General features: G+C 39.8%; 1 protein-coding gene across 15 annotated transcripts in view; it reads right to left on the bottom strand.

Annotated features, from left to right (window-relative positions):
- The window catches only part of NRXN1 (neurexin 1), a 1,108,907-nt gene that overhangs the window by 1,080,766 nt on the left and 10,197 nt on the right, over positions 1 to 17,944 (bottom strand). For 10 of the 15 annotated variants that reach the window (XM_081069291.1, XM_081069302.1, XM_081069305.1 and 7 more), the window contains exons 1-2: positions 10,319 to 10,458; positions 5,880 to 7,569 (exon numbers count right to left, since the gene is read on the bottom strand). In XM_081069291.1, coding sequence (XP_080925417.1) covers positions 5,880 to 6,651 — 772 coding nt within the window. In that variant the 5' untranslated portion in view covers positions 6,652 to 7,569; positions 10,319 to 10,458. Of the gene's footprint in view, positions 1 to 5,879; positions 7,570 to 10,318; positions 10,459 to 17,944 lie in introns of those variants that run through there. The other 5 variants (XM_081069306.1, XM_081069308.1, XM_081069310.1 and 2 more) reach the window with 1 other exon arrangement.

The following is a 17,944-nucleotide window of genomic DNA, read 5'->3' as shown; positions in this document are numbered from 1 at the left end:
CATTGGGGGCCAGATCAGATGAGTAGGGAGTGTGTTCCAATACAGTGATTTGTTTACTGGGTAAATCCTCCCTCACAGACAGTGCCGTGTGAGCTGGTGCATTGTCATGATGCAAAGAGCCATGAATTGTTGTTGAAAAGTTCAGGTCATTTTCGTCTTTTTCACGCCTTTTCAGTGAACTTTTTCAGCCTTTTCAGAACTTCCAAATAATAAACTTGGTTAACTGTTTGTCCAGTTGGTACAAATTCATAATGAATAATGCCTCTGATATCAAAAAAGGTTAGCAACATCATTTTGACTCTTGATTTGGACTAACAGAGCATTTTTGGTCATGGAGCATTGGCTGACTTCCACTGTGCACTTTGACACTTTGTTTTAGGGTCGTATCGGTATATCCCTGTTTCATCTTCAGTGATAACATAACCCAAAACATCATCTTGCTTCTCCAAAAGGTCTTGGCAAACTTCGACGCTCCTTTGCTGTTTTTCAGTTAGCTCCTTTGGGATCATTTTTGCACACACCTTTCTCATGCGAAGATTTTCAGTTAAGATTTTCCTGTTTCTCTAGCAATGTTTACTTGATCTGCTATGCTTCTCACAGTCAGCCAATGATTTTGACGCACAATTTGACAACTTTTTGCAATGTTTTCATCAGTTCTTCTCGTTACTGGCCGCCTTGACCTCTCTTCATCAGTGACGCATTCTCTCACCTCAGAAAAATGTTTCATCCATTTGTACACTGCCATTTTCTTCATGGCATTATCCCCATAACCTTGGACTATTGTGTTTCCTGAATCACTTCGATTCTTGCCAAGTTTAACAAGAAATTTAATGTTTGTTCGTTGTACTAATTCAAGCTCAGACATTCTCACGATGACACACAAAAACACGCAATAGCAATAATGACCGCCACTCAGCAAGACACCTCCACACATCGACACAAACACAGCTGTGATACACTGATATACCAAGGTTATGAAACCTTACCAAGCTGTTTGTACAGTGCTGCTAAAGTAAGCTCATGTGGCAAGTTCATGAACTTAATTGTCAGACCTCATAGATCAAAATTATTGATGAATTTCTCCATTCCACTCAAAACTCTTTCAGCACAGATGATCCATCCACCTTTTCCTACAATTGTATACTTCAAAGAAAATCTCTCAACCATTTTTTTTGTCTGATACCACCTACCTGTATAGTAACTACTTAATTTTTTTAAATTTGCAAAAATTTTAAGTAGCTATGTAATATTTTCCTTTATTTTAGCAGTTAGAATACTGAAAGCCTAGAATCAATCAGCCCATATATATATATATCGTTACAAGAAAAACATGTTGAGCAAGGGTATAATATAATATGACATTGCCAATGGGCTCTAGAAACCTATATCTGTGAGAAACCACCTGACAATCCACATAAAGGGGTCAGATAAAGCTTTTCACAGGTAGAACCAAAGTGTTCCAAACAACAAATGGCCTATGATTTCTATACAAAAGCAAACTCAAAGATTCTAACTTCTTTAGAGAAAGAATCTTGTTTTTCTCTATGTCCCCTATTTCAGTCTACAGTTTACAGTGGGTGCTTAAAAAATGTTGTTGACTGACAAACAGAATGTTTTCTTTTTTTCTGGCCCCCCATCAATCTGTTTATACACTACAGACAGAGGACATTTTTAAAATATAAATTTAATAATGGCATCTTCCACCCCACCTTCCACACTAAATTCTTTCATTGTTTTTCCACCACTTTCACTATTAAGGTAAAAATGCTTGACAAGGTCCAGAAAACCCTGCATGATCTGGTCCCGCTTCTCTTTTAAGAGCTCGATATTCAAGAGTCTTTTCTAAATTGCTTGAATGTGTGTCCCATCTCCTCCACCAGAGCTCTGGACCTAATATTTCTCCTCTGCCTTTACTTAGTTAATTCTTTCTCATCTCTCAGATTTCAGTTTAAACATTATTATTCAAGAAAATATTCTTCGATTAGGTCAGTTCACAAGACTTTAAGCTGTCATAGTACAATGTACCCATCCTCCAAAATGCATACCACTATTTTCTTTCCATTTATCCACTTTTATTTTTTTACTTATTGTGCCTCCTCACCAGCATGTGAGGTTTGTGAAGGTAGGAACTACTTCTGAGAGTTGACCATTTTATTGCCTGAGCCTAGTACTCAGACACATAAAAAGTACTCAATATTTGTTGATTAAAGAAATGAATGAATATAGGGGCAAATATGATTGTCTATCTGGTCACATTAGTAAAGTCATGGAAAGCAGGGGGTTTATTAAATGACATCGATCACACTGCCATGTTTAGTAATATCTAGGAATCCCCCATCACAAGCCATATGTTTACAGCCATTTAAACAGGGAAAGAAAATAAAAATGACACTCGGTGTCTAGTATGAAATTTTAATATAAATAACCCGGAAATGCATGAAACCTGGACCTAGAAATCATAAAATATAAAACTCAATTTCTCAATGAAAAGCCTTTTATTCTCATTTTCAAGCTGGATAGCCATGGAATTCACTAAGCCTTTTAAGCTACTAGAATACTATTAGTCTGCTTAAATAGAAGCTCATTAAATAATAATTGCCCTGGGCCACTTAGATGAGTATGATTCACTGAAAAAGATATGTACCCCATAAGCATCCATCATTCAGGAAAGATGACATTCTTGGAGTTGAGTTCTGAGACTGACTCTCACGGTCAAAGAATATAAGTGATATATAAGTTAGTTCTGTTCCATCAGACATACATTTCTCTTGAATAATGCCTGAACTCTAATAAACCCTTATACCAGCCCTAATAAGCCAGAAATCTTACTCAGCAGACATGGTAACGGGGCTCGAGAATACCAGTGTCTGTGTGCTCTTACCCAGGCTCTGCCACCAACCTATTCCTGACATATAACCTTTCTTGTGTTCTCTTTCCATTACTACATAAATAAATAAGTAAAATTTGCTGTACCTGAATACAGAAAGAATGAAAGTGAACTCATTAAATAAAAATATTCTAGAAATTCATAGGTGCATTAAGTTGTTTCAAGACATTGTAGGCTGGGGGGCGGGCAGAGAATACTCTGTCTTTTTAGTAGTTTTTTATGGTATTTTGAATATGAAGGCAACTAAAATAACGTTAGACATTTTTTATTAAATTTTTAAAAATGTTGTTGGCACCAGATACCATTTGAATTTTGTTTAATGTTTGCGGTTACTTTTTTTTCTAAATTTTCTCTAATGAATGTGGATTTGCTTTTAAATTAGTTTTTAGAAAGAATGTGGCAATCGGTGTAAATGCTGGCTAGAGGCATAGCTTTGTTTATACTTCATCTGAACAGAAATCATCTCTCCCTAGCCATCAATAGATGATTGGTGTGGGGAGAAGCATCCATTCTCAATTAATTATTTAATAGTCATTTGACACACATGAAACGAGGCAAATGATCAAAATGGAGCCAGTCCTTCTGGGAAGAAAGACTCTGCCTTTATTAATCCATCTCTTATTTGTGTGATAATCAAAGGAATCCAGCCTTTTGTTTTCTTTTCATGACTAGTGGTGATCTTTGCATTTAGTTGAAAGCTCAAATTTTCAAAATGAATCAATGCTCCAGAATAATCCTAACCAATTTTCTTTTCAGGGCTGAATTACCTTAAGCATCAGGTACTACACTGCTCAATTATGTATCTTGCTAATACTAAATTCTTCATCTTATGGAAAGAGCTCTCCACTTGCAAAATAAAATGCATTTCAGAGACATCTAACTCTGCTTCTCTTCAATGTATTACTTTTGCCATGCTTTCTCCACTCTTAACTTCCCCTTATTATGCATGATACCAGGATCCCTACATAAAAATGCATGGAAAAATTAAAATTTTCATTTCAAATACCCTCCCACACAGAACAGGCTGTCATTGTGCCATATTGTTTCCTAATTTAAGGAAGAAAGTTATATTTCATGTGTCCTTCATTAAATTTCCTGCTCTACATTGTAAAGTGGTATTAGGATACTTAGAGAGCATTTTTTGCCATAATATAGTGTTCATTTTTGATTCATTTCTATCAGTCAGTGCAGATATATGCAACTTCAAATTATAGTGTAGCACATCATCTTATATAGCTATGTTATTCATGATTTACAATTAATTTAGATGTGGTAAAGGGAAACATTTACTGTTTGATTTATGAAAAACGTAACTGCAAAGCTTGATGCAAAATCCATGGAATTTTACCGGCCAAGCTGAAGTGCAGTGTGGGTCATGAAATAAACAGTCTTCTATAATTGCTTAAGCCAAAATATAATGAAAACAAAAACCCTCAAGAAGGCAGAGAGCAACAAAATAACCCTTTACTTTCTTTTCTATAAACCTATGAACTCTCCTAGTGACCAGCCTTTTTCTTCCTATTTCCCTTTGGTGTTTAAACAATTATAAATTGTATCAAACCTTCATTTCTCTTAAAGTCAGGTGAGAGAGAACTGCCAAGTCTATAAGATTTACAAGGGCCAGTTCCCTTTAGCAGTGTCAGCAAAAAAACCCAGAAGACATTATACAATAATATACAGCCATACATAGAGCTTAGTCCCTACAGCTTTCAAAATCAGATTTCATAATTAACCTTTTAAAATTTGAGCCATTAAATGCCATTTATCCATCTGCTGATTGCTCTGATTTGATCCATAAGCTATCTACTTTAAACCCTGACATCTTCTCTCCTGCTGAAGCACAGATACATCTATGTTTCATTGTTTTCATATCACTCATTTTCTATTCATTGGCTTTTCTGTGCTTGCACAACAATGTTGTTTTTTTCTTGATCATTGTTATGTAGTAACATTGGAGAAACACACTTATGACTGAATTTTATTTATAAAGGAGAGAAAATAAAACTTAGATCTGATATATATATTTTTTAATTTCTACTAACAACAGAAATTAAAGCTCGGCTTCCACTATTCAGATAAATATCATTAGCTGAATATCCTCAGAAAATCTCTTGCAATCCTTCATCCGTATCCCCTGTTTATTAGCCTACAGAAGCTTCCCAGCCCAGCAACATCTAAATTTCTCTATTTATCTTCTCAAAGCATCTGCTCATTGAGAAATGCTATCTAACCTCTAAAATTTCTAAACATTAGCTGGCCTGTCTTCCACCTCAAGAAACCACAAGAAATTTTACTTAAATTGACAAATGTTGGACTTGGACATAACCATAGAAACTAGCATTAATTCCAAGAACCCTCTTTCCAATCCAGAAAATCTCCACCTGTACAGTAGCCCTCTCTTCTTCCACAACCAGGGGGAGGCCTTCACATTTCACTTGTAAAAGGCACAGCAGTGCCCTGTGAATCCCACCCCCCTTCTCCTTCACCCTGGGAACTACGTGGGCATTCCCAAGCCATGGTGAACCACTCCTGCACTTCATTCTTCACCAAACGTGTGCCCAATCTTCTAGATACTTGTTTGCATCGAATAGGGGGACATCTGTGTATTGCGGACTTAGAGGTGGCAAAGGAAAGCACAGCGGTTACTCAGGTGGGCCATGTCCCAAGGAAGATAGGGAGCAGGTTGACAAAGCACCCGAGGAATGAAGAGGACAGGTCATTCTACTTGGCACTTGGACGGAAGTCAGGTTGGTAGAGAGGACTCCCGGGAGGACACTGAACCTGGAAATGGGGGTGCTCCACCTTTAAGAGGATGCCAAGGGAGGTGATGAAGCAGATTGGCCAGAAACAGGTCTTCAGCTGGAAAGTAACCAAATCGCTGTGCAGAGAAGGCAAACCCCATGCCCCAGCCCGGCCCCGCCTGCTTCCCTCGGCCTCACCTCGCCCTGCCCAGGCCAAGGAGCGGGTGGGGTGGGTCGGGCGTCGGCCTTACCTTGGCTGCAGTCCTTGCCGCGGAAACCGGTTCGCGAGCAGTCGCACACCGCCTGGTCGTCCACCACGGAGCACACGCCCCCGTTGAGGCACACCCCGCCCTCGCCCTCGTCGCCCGCCTCACACGGGCTCCCGCCGCCGCTGTTGGGCGGCTCGTCGTCCAGTTTCACCTCACCGCTGTCCACGGGCAGAGCCTGGGAGGAATTGACCCTCACGTCCCGAATCCACCCTTTGAAGGGCTCCCGCTCCCTCACCGAGGCCAGCGTGAGCTTGAGGGCGGCCGCGCGCAGCTCGGGGGGCAGCCCCCCGACGAAGAGGCCGCTGAACACCGTCATGTCCCTGCGCTTGGACTTCACCTCCACCCACTTGGCCTCCCCCTGGTCGATGAAGAGCGTGGTGTTGCGGAACTGCCGGCGGATGCGCACGTTGTGCCACGCACCATCGTTGACCGGCGTGTCCGCCAGGAGCGTGGCAGGCTCGGCACAGAAGATGGAGAAGCTGAGCTGCAGGCGGCCGCCACGCGTCAGGATGAGCTCCAGGAAGTCGCAGAAGCCCTCGTCGTCGAAGTAGAGCACGAGGCCGCGGGCGCTGCGCGTCTTCAGCTGGAAGCTCATTTCGCTCTCGCAGCAGGCATTCCACTTGGGGAAGCGCGTCCACTGGCCCTCGGCGCCCGGGAACTCCAGCCCGCTGCCCAGCTCTGCCCAGCAGCCCAAGAGCAGCAGCGAGAGGCACAGGAGAAAGCAGCCCCCGCGCTGGAGAAGCGCCGTCCCCATGCTCGGGGCTGGGGTGCGGCGGGGGGGTGCCGGGGCCGACAGGGTCAAAACGGTCCTGGACACCGTGATGTAGAAATAAGGGTCCAAGAGTGAGTAAGGTAAGGGGGTGGGCCGGAGTGGGAGGGAGGCACCCTCCTGTATCTAGCTCTTTTTTTCTTCTTCTTCTTCCAGCAGCCCCTCCCTCTCTCCCTATAGTCTCCTCCCAACTGGCAAATGAAGACCCCAGTGGTACAGGGCAGCCACAGAACTTCCAGACCAAAGGGAGGATACACTTTGGAGGCAACGTTCTGGAAAAGGCGTCAACAGGAGGTCAAGGGAAAGCAGCACTCATCCATTGAGTCCGATGAACTAGTTCAAGGGCATTGGTGGTGTCAATAGATATTTTACTCCTCAAATATCAGCATCTGCCAGGTACCATCACTGGTACCAGGCAAAAGGAAAGCAGTTAGAGTCAGGTAAGAAGTAAACACTTCTCAGGGAAGTACAAGGAACAACAATGAACTAAAATCCTTGGATGCTTGTGAATGGAAATGTGTCTCTTCCAGATGTAGTGTCCCAAACCAGAAGGGAGAAAAGCGTTCCTTGCCTCTTTAGGGCACCACTTGTCAACCCCAGAGTAGTTTCAAAGGTCTGCTTCTTCTGTCATATCATGGACTTCAGCACCACTGCAACCAAAGCAGAATTCCTTGCGCGTGGCCTCACAGGCTGGATTTTACTTCTCTTTTTCCCTCCCCAATGGTGGGGTTCAAACCCAAAAGCTGTGAAATAGCCAGCAGCTGTTAGATGTGGGAATCACAACAGCTCCTCTTCATTTTTCTCCACCTCAGCAAGGCCGAGCTAAAATGCCAGCATATCAATTGGTCGTGGGTTGGTGATGCATTTAGGTTTTATTTTGCCTTTCAATAAGGACCCAGAAATCTGCAGAAAATTAAAATAAAAATTATGTTCTGAAGTTATTTATAGTGTCATATAAATCATCATTCAGCACAGAAACTAGGTATATATAACCAGTATTGTTAGTAAGCAAGAATTAACTTTATTGGACGGAGCTTATTTGTCCTGACCTATGAGTGAGACCTAATATCTCCTAATAGTTAATATCACATTCTTATAATCATCCATTACACCCTTGTAGTTTATTATAACTGTTAATAGGTAACCCTCCCAGGTTTTCATAGAGATTTGGTTATGGTTATCTTATAGTTTTTCTGAGAAAGTTAAATATTTAAAATAAATGAAGGGGGTGGGGAAGCCCTGTTAAGGACTTATGCTTATATTCTGTACTGGTTACATGTACAATAAAAATACAGTCTGTTCAAATCTCAGTTAATAGCTGATTTTATAAAACGCAAAGAAGATCAAACTGTCCACTGGAAACTGGAGGTTTGGATATGTATATCATTCTTACCATTTTATGTTTGCCAGAAAGAAAAGGAATATTGGTTTCTTGGGAGTGTTTCTTAAAATTTCAGTCAAGTATTTTCCTCCTTTTTATTAAAGGGATAATCTGTTATAGGAGAAAATATCTAACAGGAGTCATATCTATTTTTGGCAGCATTTATGTCTCACCCTATTATTAGCTCCTCTATAGATGAATAAAGTATTTAATATTTTGCCTAACGTCATAGTGATCTTAAGTCCTCTCAAGTCTTTATCTGGCAGTCAACTCTTAGAATTTGTGTGGTCAGAACAGCAGTTGGCATGTGTGTTACCTTAGCTGCTATAGCTCCAGGACGCTAGAATTTAAAATCAGGTATTTGAGTCACTCACTGTACTATTAAATCACCTGTCTTTATTCAACTCTAATCTGACAGGCCCTTGAAATGGTACAGAAATCGTAAGTAGTGAGTTGTTTTTGTCATTTTTTTAACCTAAAAATATTACTCTCACATTTTGACCAAAAAAAAAAAAAAACCACAACTGTATCATCTGGTCCTGTCAAGCAAACACATGTATTTCCCTCCTCCCAACACCACACACACACACACATACGCGCGCGCACGCACAAACACACACACACACACACACACACTTATTGCCTGGACACAGAAGCTCACTATCCATTAACACTTTTTTCCCCACAAGCTGAAACTAGCAGTAATTTATGGCACCGCATTGTGCTGCTGCTCCTCCGTGGAGGGAGTGGAGAGCATTTCTCTTCAATACAGAGCAATCCCTACAGGTGTCAGCTGAGAGCCACCAAGCGAGGGGATCCCACTTCAAGTTCCTCCCAGATGAAATTGATGACTGGTTCTCTTTCAACACCATACACACACGCACACACGCACACACACACACACACACGCACACATGCTGCCCACTATTAAAAGGGAATAAAAATCGCAGTTGCTTATTTATTATGGCTGATACATTCCACACCATCAGCAGTCACCAGCCATATCTTGTCTACTCCTGTGCCAAGCCCAAAGAAAGGTGCACTTCAAAATCATTCTAAGATAGCATCTTATTGAATATACTCTCTTTCTTTTAAAGTGGACTCAAGAATCTGCCAAATTTTCAGTCATTTACAAAATAACCCTGGAATTTCAAGATCAAGAATAATGCTTTGAAACCATCCATAAGCTCATTTGTTGGAAAACCATTTTTATGTGTTACTCGGTCGAAGACGATCATTTTATTAAATAATGTTACAGCAATCACAAAACCTTTCTTTACCTCTCTCTCTGGCTTCCCTCTACTAATGCATACATTTTTTTTGTTTTTTTTTAAGGAATGGAGAAGAAGGGGGAAATACACATATATATTCTTAACCACAGGGGAGATCAACTGACTCTCCCAGTTCTTAGAGGAAGCTCATTGTGTGTGAGAGGATCTGTATTTATATGGAGCAAGAGGATTCTCTCTAAGGTGCCGGAAAAACCTGGTGAGTTCGCAAATTAGGGGATGAAATAAAAGGATATGAAAACCTTACTGCAGCCAAAGAAAGAAGCGCTCTAATTCAAAAGCAGACTAACAGCCTCATTAATCTTTTCTTTCATTTCTAGAATCAAATTCATTCCCAAGCCACTGGAAGGATCGATACAGTATGCTCATCAGCTGCAGTTGCATTTATTTTAATATGTTTGTGGTATCACACACATATACACACATGCACAGACACCTTTCCATACACCCTTCAATATATACAATCAACGAGAACCTGAAAATTTGGAGAGAATTTTTAGAAGTACCTATCTTTTCCTCCCGGCTTTTACAAAGTCCGGCAATACCAGAGCACACCCAAAATTCTCCCTGGCTTTCCCGCCCAGTCTCTAAGCTCCATCTCTCATACCAGTGCAGTTTCTTGGAGCCTACTACACAAATTAAAGCTAGGCACAGCATGCGGCTGATGGGGAAGAGGAAGAAAGATGTAGATAGACATATATTTTATTGCTTTTTGTTTCTAACTCGCCTGTTTTCTTTCTTTTGCTAATAAATCACTGCATTCATCCTTTAAGTTACTACCCCAGTTCCACCACCTCATCTTGCCGTCTATTTAAAAAGCTGCATGCAAAACAACCAAGATCTGTACTCCTCCACCCTCCCACCACCCATCCTTCCCTGTGCATTTGTGGCAATTCCTGGCTCAGTTACAACGGGGAGAGATATCCTTCTCCAGCTTGCCTCGCCCCATCCCCTCCCCCCAACCCAAATGGAGCTTCTTTACCTGCCCGGTTATTCCCCTTAGCTGGAGCCAGAGACTGAAGCATGCATCGGTCAAAACGAATTTCCTGAGGGCTGTGGATAAGGCGACTGCCGCTGCCTTTTCAGAGGCGTCAGGCTTGAGCGTCTGTCTCCAGGAGTGCGGGAGGGAAGAACAGGCAACGGAGGGGAGCAGGAGGAGGAGGAGGAGAGGAAGAGGGCTGGGAAGGAGGAGGTGGTGGTAGAGCCCGAGAAGGCTGGGTTACGTGACGCGGGGTGCTGTCCTTCTGAAAGAGAAGGGCGGAGCTGAGCTCTCCGCAGTACCATGGAGAGCGGCGCGCGGGCCTCAGGCTGGGATACTGGTGGGGTCGGTCCGCGGCGCAGCCCCTCCAGCTCCAGGTCAGGATGCTGCGGAGCGGGCTGTTTCTACCTTTGCTTCATCCCCTTGCAGGGGAAGCCCGATCCTGGGGGCGGAGACCTGCCTCAAGCGCTTCTAATTTGTCACCACCCACCCCTCCGAGATAGAGAGAGAGAGAGAGAGAGAGAGAGAGAGAGAGAGAGAGAGAGAGAGAGAGAGAGAGAGAGAGAGGACACCAGATAACCAAGTAGCCTACTGAGCATGCCCAGGCCCACAGAAAGCTGTGTGGAGATTTCACTTCGGGGTTTAGTCGTGATTGGACAAGGGTACCTAAGAAGGTGCCAGGGAAGGGCTGGGCAGTCAAGAGAAAGGGAACAAGGAGTGGGTGATGAAGGCGAGCTCTGGCTTTACTTGTGCACTTTGGTCTCCTGCTTGGAACCCATAAAAAGCTGCAGCTCTTTGAGGAATGCAGGGACAGGCAAGAGTCACACAGCCGCTGGCATTCCCTCAGATCCAGTGTTCCTGCCCCACCCCTTACTTAGCCCTGGCCTGAGTGATCACTTCAAACCTTCACGTTCTGACTAGGCTGTGCCAAAAAGATGTGAGAAGAACCCATCAAGCTAACATGCCAACTAACTTGGAGACCATACTCAGGTGTCTCTGACAAGGTGCATTTTGTGGCAACATCTCGTCATGCCCCAGCTTTCCATGCTCTGCCATGGGTATCCTGAGCTAAACCAAGTTTTGTACCTGTTTAATTCTTCCCTCTGTCTCCTCCTTTCTTCTGTAGCTAGTAAAACCTGGAGGGAGTGAAACTCTGTGCCAGCCTTTAACTATATGCCCAGTAGGCGTTACTGGGTTTGGTGACAAAGGAGCTAAGCCTAAGGGAGTTTGCAGAATAGCTGGTAGAAAAGTCCAAAGTGTGCGGCTTTGAATTATAGTTTAAGTCCTAAGGACATTTAAATTCTTAACCCTATTATATTCTTCACCTGGGTTAGTTGAAGAGCAGAAACAGCAGACATATTTATTTCAACACCTCCAACCTAATAGCTTCAACCTAAAATGCTGTAAGGTAACACTGTTTTCTACCTGTAGGCCTTATAAAGCCAGACTGTAAGATCTACACAAACTCAGGAAGACTGAAGTTATATACATTCCAAATGCAATATCCGTTTCCTTCCAAAAAGAAAACAAAACAAACAAACAAACAAACAAAAAAACCCACTAGAACCTATTCTTATGATAAGCCTATTAATATTTTCACTACTTTTGTAAGAGTCTAAATAATATGAAGGCATGAACCACAAGTTTTATTATTTTTATTGCATTCAGAGAGCCACTGTGGTCAAGTGATTAAATATGTGGGAACTGGAATCAGTTTGTCCGGGATTGAATTCCATCTCTGCCATTTATCAGCTGTGACTTTGGGTAAGATACTTAACCTGAAGATGGTCAGTCACCTCCTCTGTAAAATCGATATATTAATATCCCCCACTTCATCTGTTGTTGTTGTGAAGATTAACTAAATAAATGGACATAATACATAAATAATGTGTTGAGTAAATACTAGCTATTTTTACTAGTTCCAAGCTTAGTCTCCTCTGTTTGACCTAATGCAACTCATTTCTCTGAAATCCAGATTCCTTGGCTATAAAATAGGGATACTAGCGATTGCCAAATTATTCCAAAGGATTTCCTGAAGAATGTAATGAAATTGTAACTATTAACATGATTTTAATACGTAAATGAAATTTTAAATAATGTAAAGCTAAGTCTGAGAAAAATATCTTATGTACGGTTTGAGGTAATTAAGTGAACTTGGACCAAAAACTAGTTTACTAAAATTCAGGGGTTTTTATGATTTTCCTACCATTTACCAATAGGTTCTAGAGTAAATAGCACATATGCTATGCCCACATGTGTCTAGTATACAGATAAAGCTTATTGCAAAAGTAAGTGGAATGGACAGCCCATTTTTTTATTAGTTTCAGATGTACAAAACACTGTAATAGTTAGACATTTCACCCCTTACAAGTGATAACCCCCTCCCCCAATCTATTGCCTCTCTGACATCGTATGTAGCTGTTACAATTCCCTTGGCTCTATTCCCTATGCTGTACTCCACATCCTGTGACTATATATATATATATATATATATATATATATATATATATTACACTATATGTACATGTATATATGACTATATACATATATATATATATATATATATATATATATATATATATAAAATTACAGTGGGCATGACATATTATTCAGTTTCAGCTTCAGGTATACAGTGCTTTGGTCAGGCATCTACACCGTCCACGAAGTGGTCTCCCTAATAAGAAAAATGCCCATCTGATACCTTACAAAATCTTTACAATGTTACTGATTATATTCCCCAAACTATCTTGCATATCCCTGTGGCAATATTGTGAATACCAATTTGTGCTTTCTAATCCCCTCACCTTCTCGCTCATCCCCACCCCCTCCCAACTACCAACCATCAGTTTTTCCTCTATACCTCTGAGACTATTTCTGTTTTGTTTGCTCATTTATTCAGTTCTTTACATTCCACATATAAGTGAGATGAGATGGTATTTGTCTTTCTCCGTCTGACTTATTTCACTTAGCATAATTTTCTCTAGGTCCATCTATATCGTTGCAAATGGTAAGATTTCATTCTTCTTATGGCTGAGTAATACTCCACTGTATAAATGTACCACAGTTTCTTAATCCAGTCATCTATCGATGGGCATTTCGGTTGTTTCCATGTCTTGGCGTTTGTGAATATCTGCACAGCCTATTTTTAAAGATTAAATCTAAATGGGTTCCATGATGCCCTTAAGATACTGAGGGTATGTTCATCAGTGAATCTCATGGTGCTGGCAGATTTCTAGAGGTTCTCTAAAGAGTCAAAGCGCTGCCTTTTACCAAGACTCCTAAAAATCATATGAATTGCCTCTAGGGCACACGACCTGACCAATTATCTAGTTTATTTAATTTTGCCTTTGTGAATTTTAATATTATCTGGGGTTACACAGTGTTTCCACTGGATCATTGGTTTCCTGGGGCTGTCATCTGTGGTTTTCTGATTCAAAGATATGCTAACATTCTTATTCTTCATGTTTAAGTTTTAAAACAAGTCCTCTGTGTCAACGCTTTATACAAACACACACACACACACACACACACACACACACACATTATCTAAATGGAGGGACTAGATTATGTGTCGCATTAATCCCCTTGCAGTTATCAGATTTAAAGTAAGTACTGCATCTAGCCTAAGGAACATAGGAGAGCCACGAGATATTCTCTCTCTCTCTCTCTCTCTCTCTCTCTCTCTCTCTCTCTCTCTCTCTCTCTCTCGTAAATATGCAGAGGGAAAGCTATCAATATGTGCTTGGAATAAAAGAAATATAAAAATGTAATTTAGTGACAAAAGCTCCCTATTTTAAAGTTATGACTTCCTATGTTGTTTCCACATAAATTGCATTGACTCTCTGAGGGCTAGTTTCCTCATCAGTTAAATGGAGGATAATAGCATCTCATTTTACAAGATTTGATGAAGAGAATGCCACTTTGTAATATTGAGTGCGTACTCCACGCCAGACAGAGATCCAAGTGCTTTATTTACATAACTTAGTTTATCCCCCACAGCAACCCTATGAGGTAGATCATAGGATACCCTCATTCTACCAAAGAGAAAAGTGAAGCAAAGAGAAATTAACTAAGACAGTCAAGGTCACACTTGCAAATATATGTGCAAGGGAAGGATACAAACTCAAGACTGTGATCTCAACCACCTTGCTACACTGCCTCTCATCATACGATGCAATGCACCTAGCACACTGCTAGCACAGTGCAGATGCTGACATAGGTTAATTCCTTTTTTCTTTCTAAGAGTTTCAGCAAGAGGAATCCAGAAAACTAAACAGTCAATTTTGGAATGTTGCAGTGTTATTCTTTAATGAGGAAATGCTACAGAAACTATATTAATAAAAGCAGGCACGGTGTTTTAATGTTACCATCATTTTGTTTGTTTGTGGGTAAAATGTATTATAAAATGATTCCTGTAGACCTGAATTTGAGGCAATTTAACATTTATCAGAACAACTTAGTATTTTTCTAGAAAGGAGGAAACTAGGATGAATTCCTCTCGAATCACCTTAGGGAATCTACCAATTTTAGGCTACAGTAAAGTGTGAAGGATTTTAACTCCTGCCCCTTGCTACCACTCAGACAAATGAGATAATTGTGAAATCAAGGTGGTTGTTTATGATTATGTCTGATTGGGAGAATTTCTGACAACCCAAATATGGAAACATAAATAATATCTCACGACATAAACTGGTAAACATTTTGCAACAATGAAAACAGAAATGCATGATCACCATAAACAAATATATTTCCATAAGGTATTAAATATTAATGAGCATTCTAACATGGAAACTCACTCCACACTAAAAATAAATGAAACTAAGTAGTAAGATTTTTTTGATGGATAAATGAATACAGAGAGACTCTGGGTTTATTGCTGCAATCATAGCTTGTGCTTTAACATGAGGAAATCAGTGTAAACACCTACTTTCCCAATTAACATTAAGGCAAAAGGGAGGCTTTGAGGTACTATGAATTCCAAGATAGATACTAAATTGGAAGGGAGCTTTAACTGTACTAATACAAGTAATTTAAGAAGAATAATGATAATGGTGAGGGAAACTATGAGTTGATATGCATTAAATATCTTCCACTAAAGATGGTAAACAAAAGAGCAATAAGATTTATCACTCTGAGGAGATTTTCTATTTTGCTGTGATTCAAGTGATCAAAATGAAGCCAGTTTTTCTACTGTAATAATGGGAGAGATTAGATTACATGACATTCTCAACTAAATTTTAGATTAATAGTGAATTCCTCAAACCAATTACAGTATCATTGTTGCATAATTGGAATGCTATTGTTTAGTTAACAAGTTATTTATTTTAATAATAAATATAACTCTTATTCTCTGTTTTATGATTAAACGTCTCTAGCTGGTTTCCTTTATATAAACACATATGAGCTTTCTAGTTACAAAGTCAATGAATTGTTATTGAACATACTTCTATTTAAACCTCATTTTCAACACAACTAAAGGAAGTTTTAAATGCACGGAGATGCAATGAGGTCTAGACCTTTGTATTCAGCTACAGACTAGAATAAACATACTGTAATTTACATACAGAAAAATCCACATATTTCCCATGAAGTCTATTAAGTCACTTTTAGGAAAAATAAGTAAACTCCGTATGTTAAAAGCTTTTGTACTTTTGGAAAAAATCTTCAGCATAATGAAATTAGGATGCTTTCACATGATTACGTAATTTTTCAGTAATCCAAATATAGAATATGAGATCTTTTAAATGGCTACCAATCATTAAAGATAATTATTAAGGAATCAATCTACAGTAGAGAAAGTACATGGATAGGTACTTGAGAAGCAGTTAAGTTCTAAAAAATGCACCTGCTAAAGAGGTGTCAACGTGGGAACACTGTGGTGTGTTTGATGGGCAATGTTTTAATATCTAGGACAGCACTAACACCTGGGTATGTTTCCCTGTGCCTTCTCCCACACCTCCTTTCCCCACAATGATGACAAATCTTTCTGAAGAAGAACAGCAACTCCTAACTAAGTTTGAGAGAAGCCCCTGCCTGGGGGTTCATTTCTCTTGGTGATTCCTTGCACAGTTGAGCTTGTCTTCGTTATCCTGTCAGAACTTATTTTTCTTCCTGTACTCGAACTTTGTCTCTTTACTATCTCTCCCCAAAATCTCACCGAAAGTCAACCCCTTCCATTTTCAACTGTCAAGCTCAAGGAAAAGAATTTCATCATTCATTAGAAACTGTGTTACATTCATTTTCATTGGGTCCCTGCAACCAGTTGTTTGTTTAATTTAACCAATCCTGTTTAATTTCCCTCACTGCGGTTTCTGAAGGAAGAGCGAGAGGGTTGTGCTGAAGTTATAGATGCCAGTGAGATTCAGAGCCTTATTGTATCTTTGTTTCATTTCAGCCTAATTCTGCCCCTAAAAACCTGTGGAATCAATTTGCTCTTGTGGCATGTTGAAACATTTGGTACTTCGCTTTTTAAACACATCCTCTGTTTTTATTTTTCTTTGTCTGTTGTTTGTTTCCCATTCCTATCATTTTCAAACTACTGCTCAACGAGGTTTTAATCCTTGTTGTTCTTTCAGGGCTTTCTTCTTATTTTTTCATGCTTACCTTTTATATCCAGGTTTTCCTCCCTGCTGTATCTGCTTAATATTGTTTTTCATTTAATTATAAATATAAAATTATTTAAATACATATCATAAATACACGCACAGAGAGAGAAGTATTTAACAATAAAGACAATAGTAGATATTAAATATACATCATTGGAACTTCACAAATTAGAATAATAATACACAATTTTTCTACAAAAAATAATCTTAGGCTTTTGACAGGAGTTTTATATTTACAAGAGCTTTGCTCTTGCAGAAGGAAAAATAATAATACAAGGAGATAAACTAAACCCTAAATTATATTTGTTCACTTGATCTAGCATCTCAATGAATGGGACTGTAGGTCAGTACTATGCAAATTAATTCTCTCCAGATCAAGGAGAACACATAGAAATGACTCAGAAAGTCTGGCGTGTGACATACATGAGTAAGGTACACTGAACTGGGGAAACAATGATTGGTTGACTCTGTGGCCAGCTGAAAATCGTATACTTCTCTAAAAAGGAAATCCACTCCTCAACTCCAGCATCTTGTGGTCAAGTGGCTCCAGTGTTGACAGATCATACAATTTGTCAAAAGCATCTACAAATCTGTAATTTTATATGTAATCTTCTGGTTTTTAAAATCTTAACTCATTAAAAACTAATCACTTCCACAACAACAACACTGTGCAGGACAATACACACTTTGTTGGTTGGAAATGGCACAGGAGCTGCCCTTTTGTCACCTTCACATTTGTGTTCACATACCAACTCACACTAATGTATTATTTTTCTTCGAGTTCAACATTCAAAAGATGTATTTACATGACCTAAATCAAACCAAGGATATAGAGTAGATAAATAGATACACTCAAGTTTAAAAGTTTACCTTTGGTATCACGGAGATGGTTTTGTAAGTAGCTGGGTATATTAAAGGAAACACTGAATTCTAAGTAACATGTTTTTTCATTCTAGCTTTAATATTAGCTTTGTTTGACACTGTTGGCAAACCTCTTAGCTTCTCCAAGTTTAATGCCTGTGTG

Source organism: Rhinolophus hipposideros, assembly GCF_964194185.1.
Source record: "Rhinolophus hipposideros genome assembly, chromosome: 12".
Classification (NCBI taxonomy): Eukaryota; Metazoa; Chordata; class Mammalia; order Chiroptera; family Rhinolophidae; genus Rhinolophus; species Rhinolophus hipposideros.
Note: the sequence above shows the minus strand (reverse complement) of the source record. Positions and strands in the feature narration are given on the sequence as shown.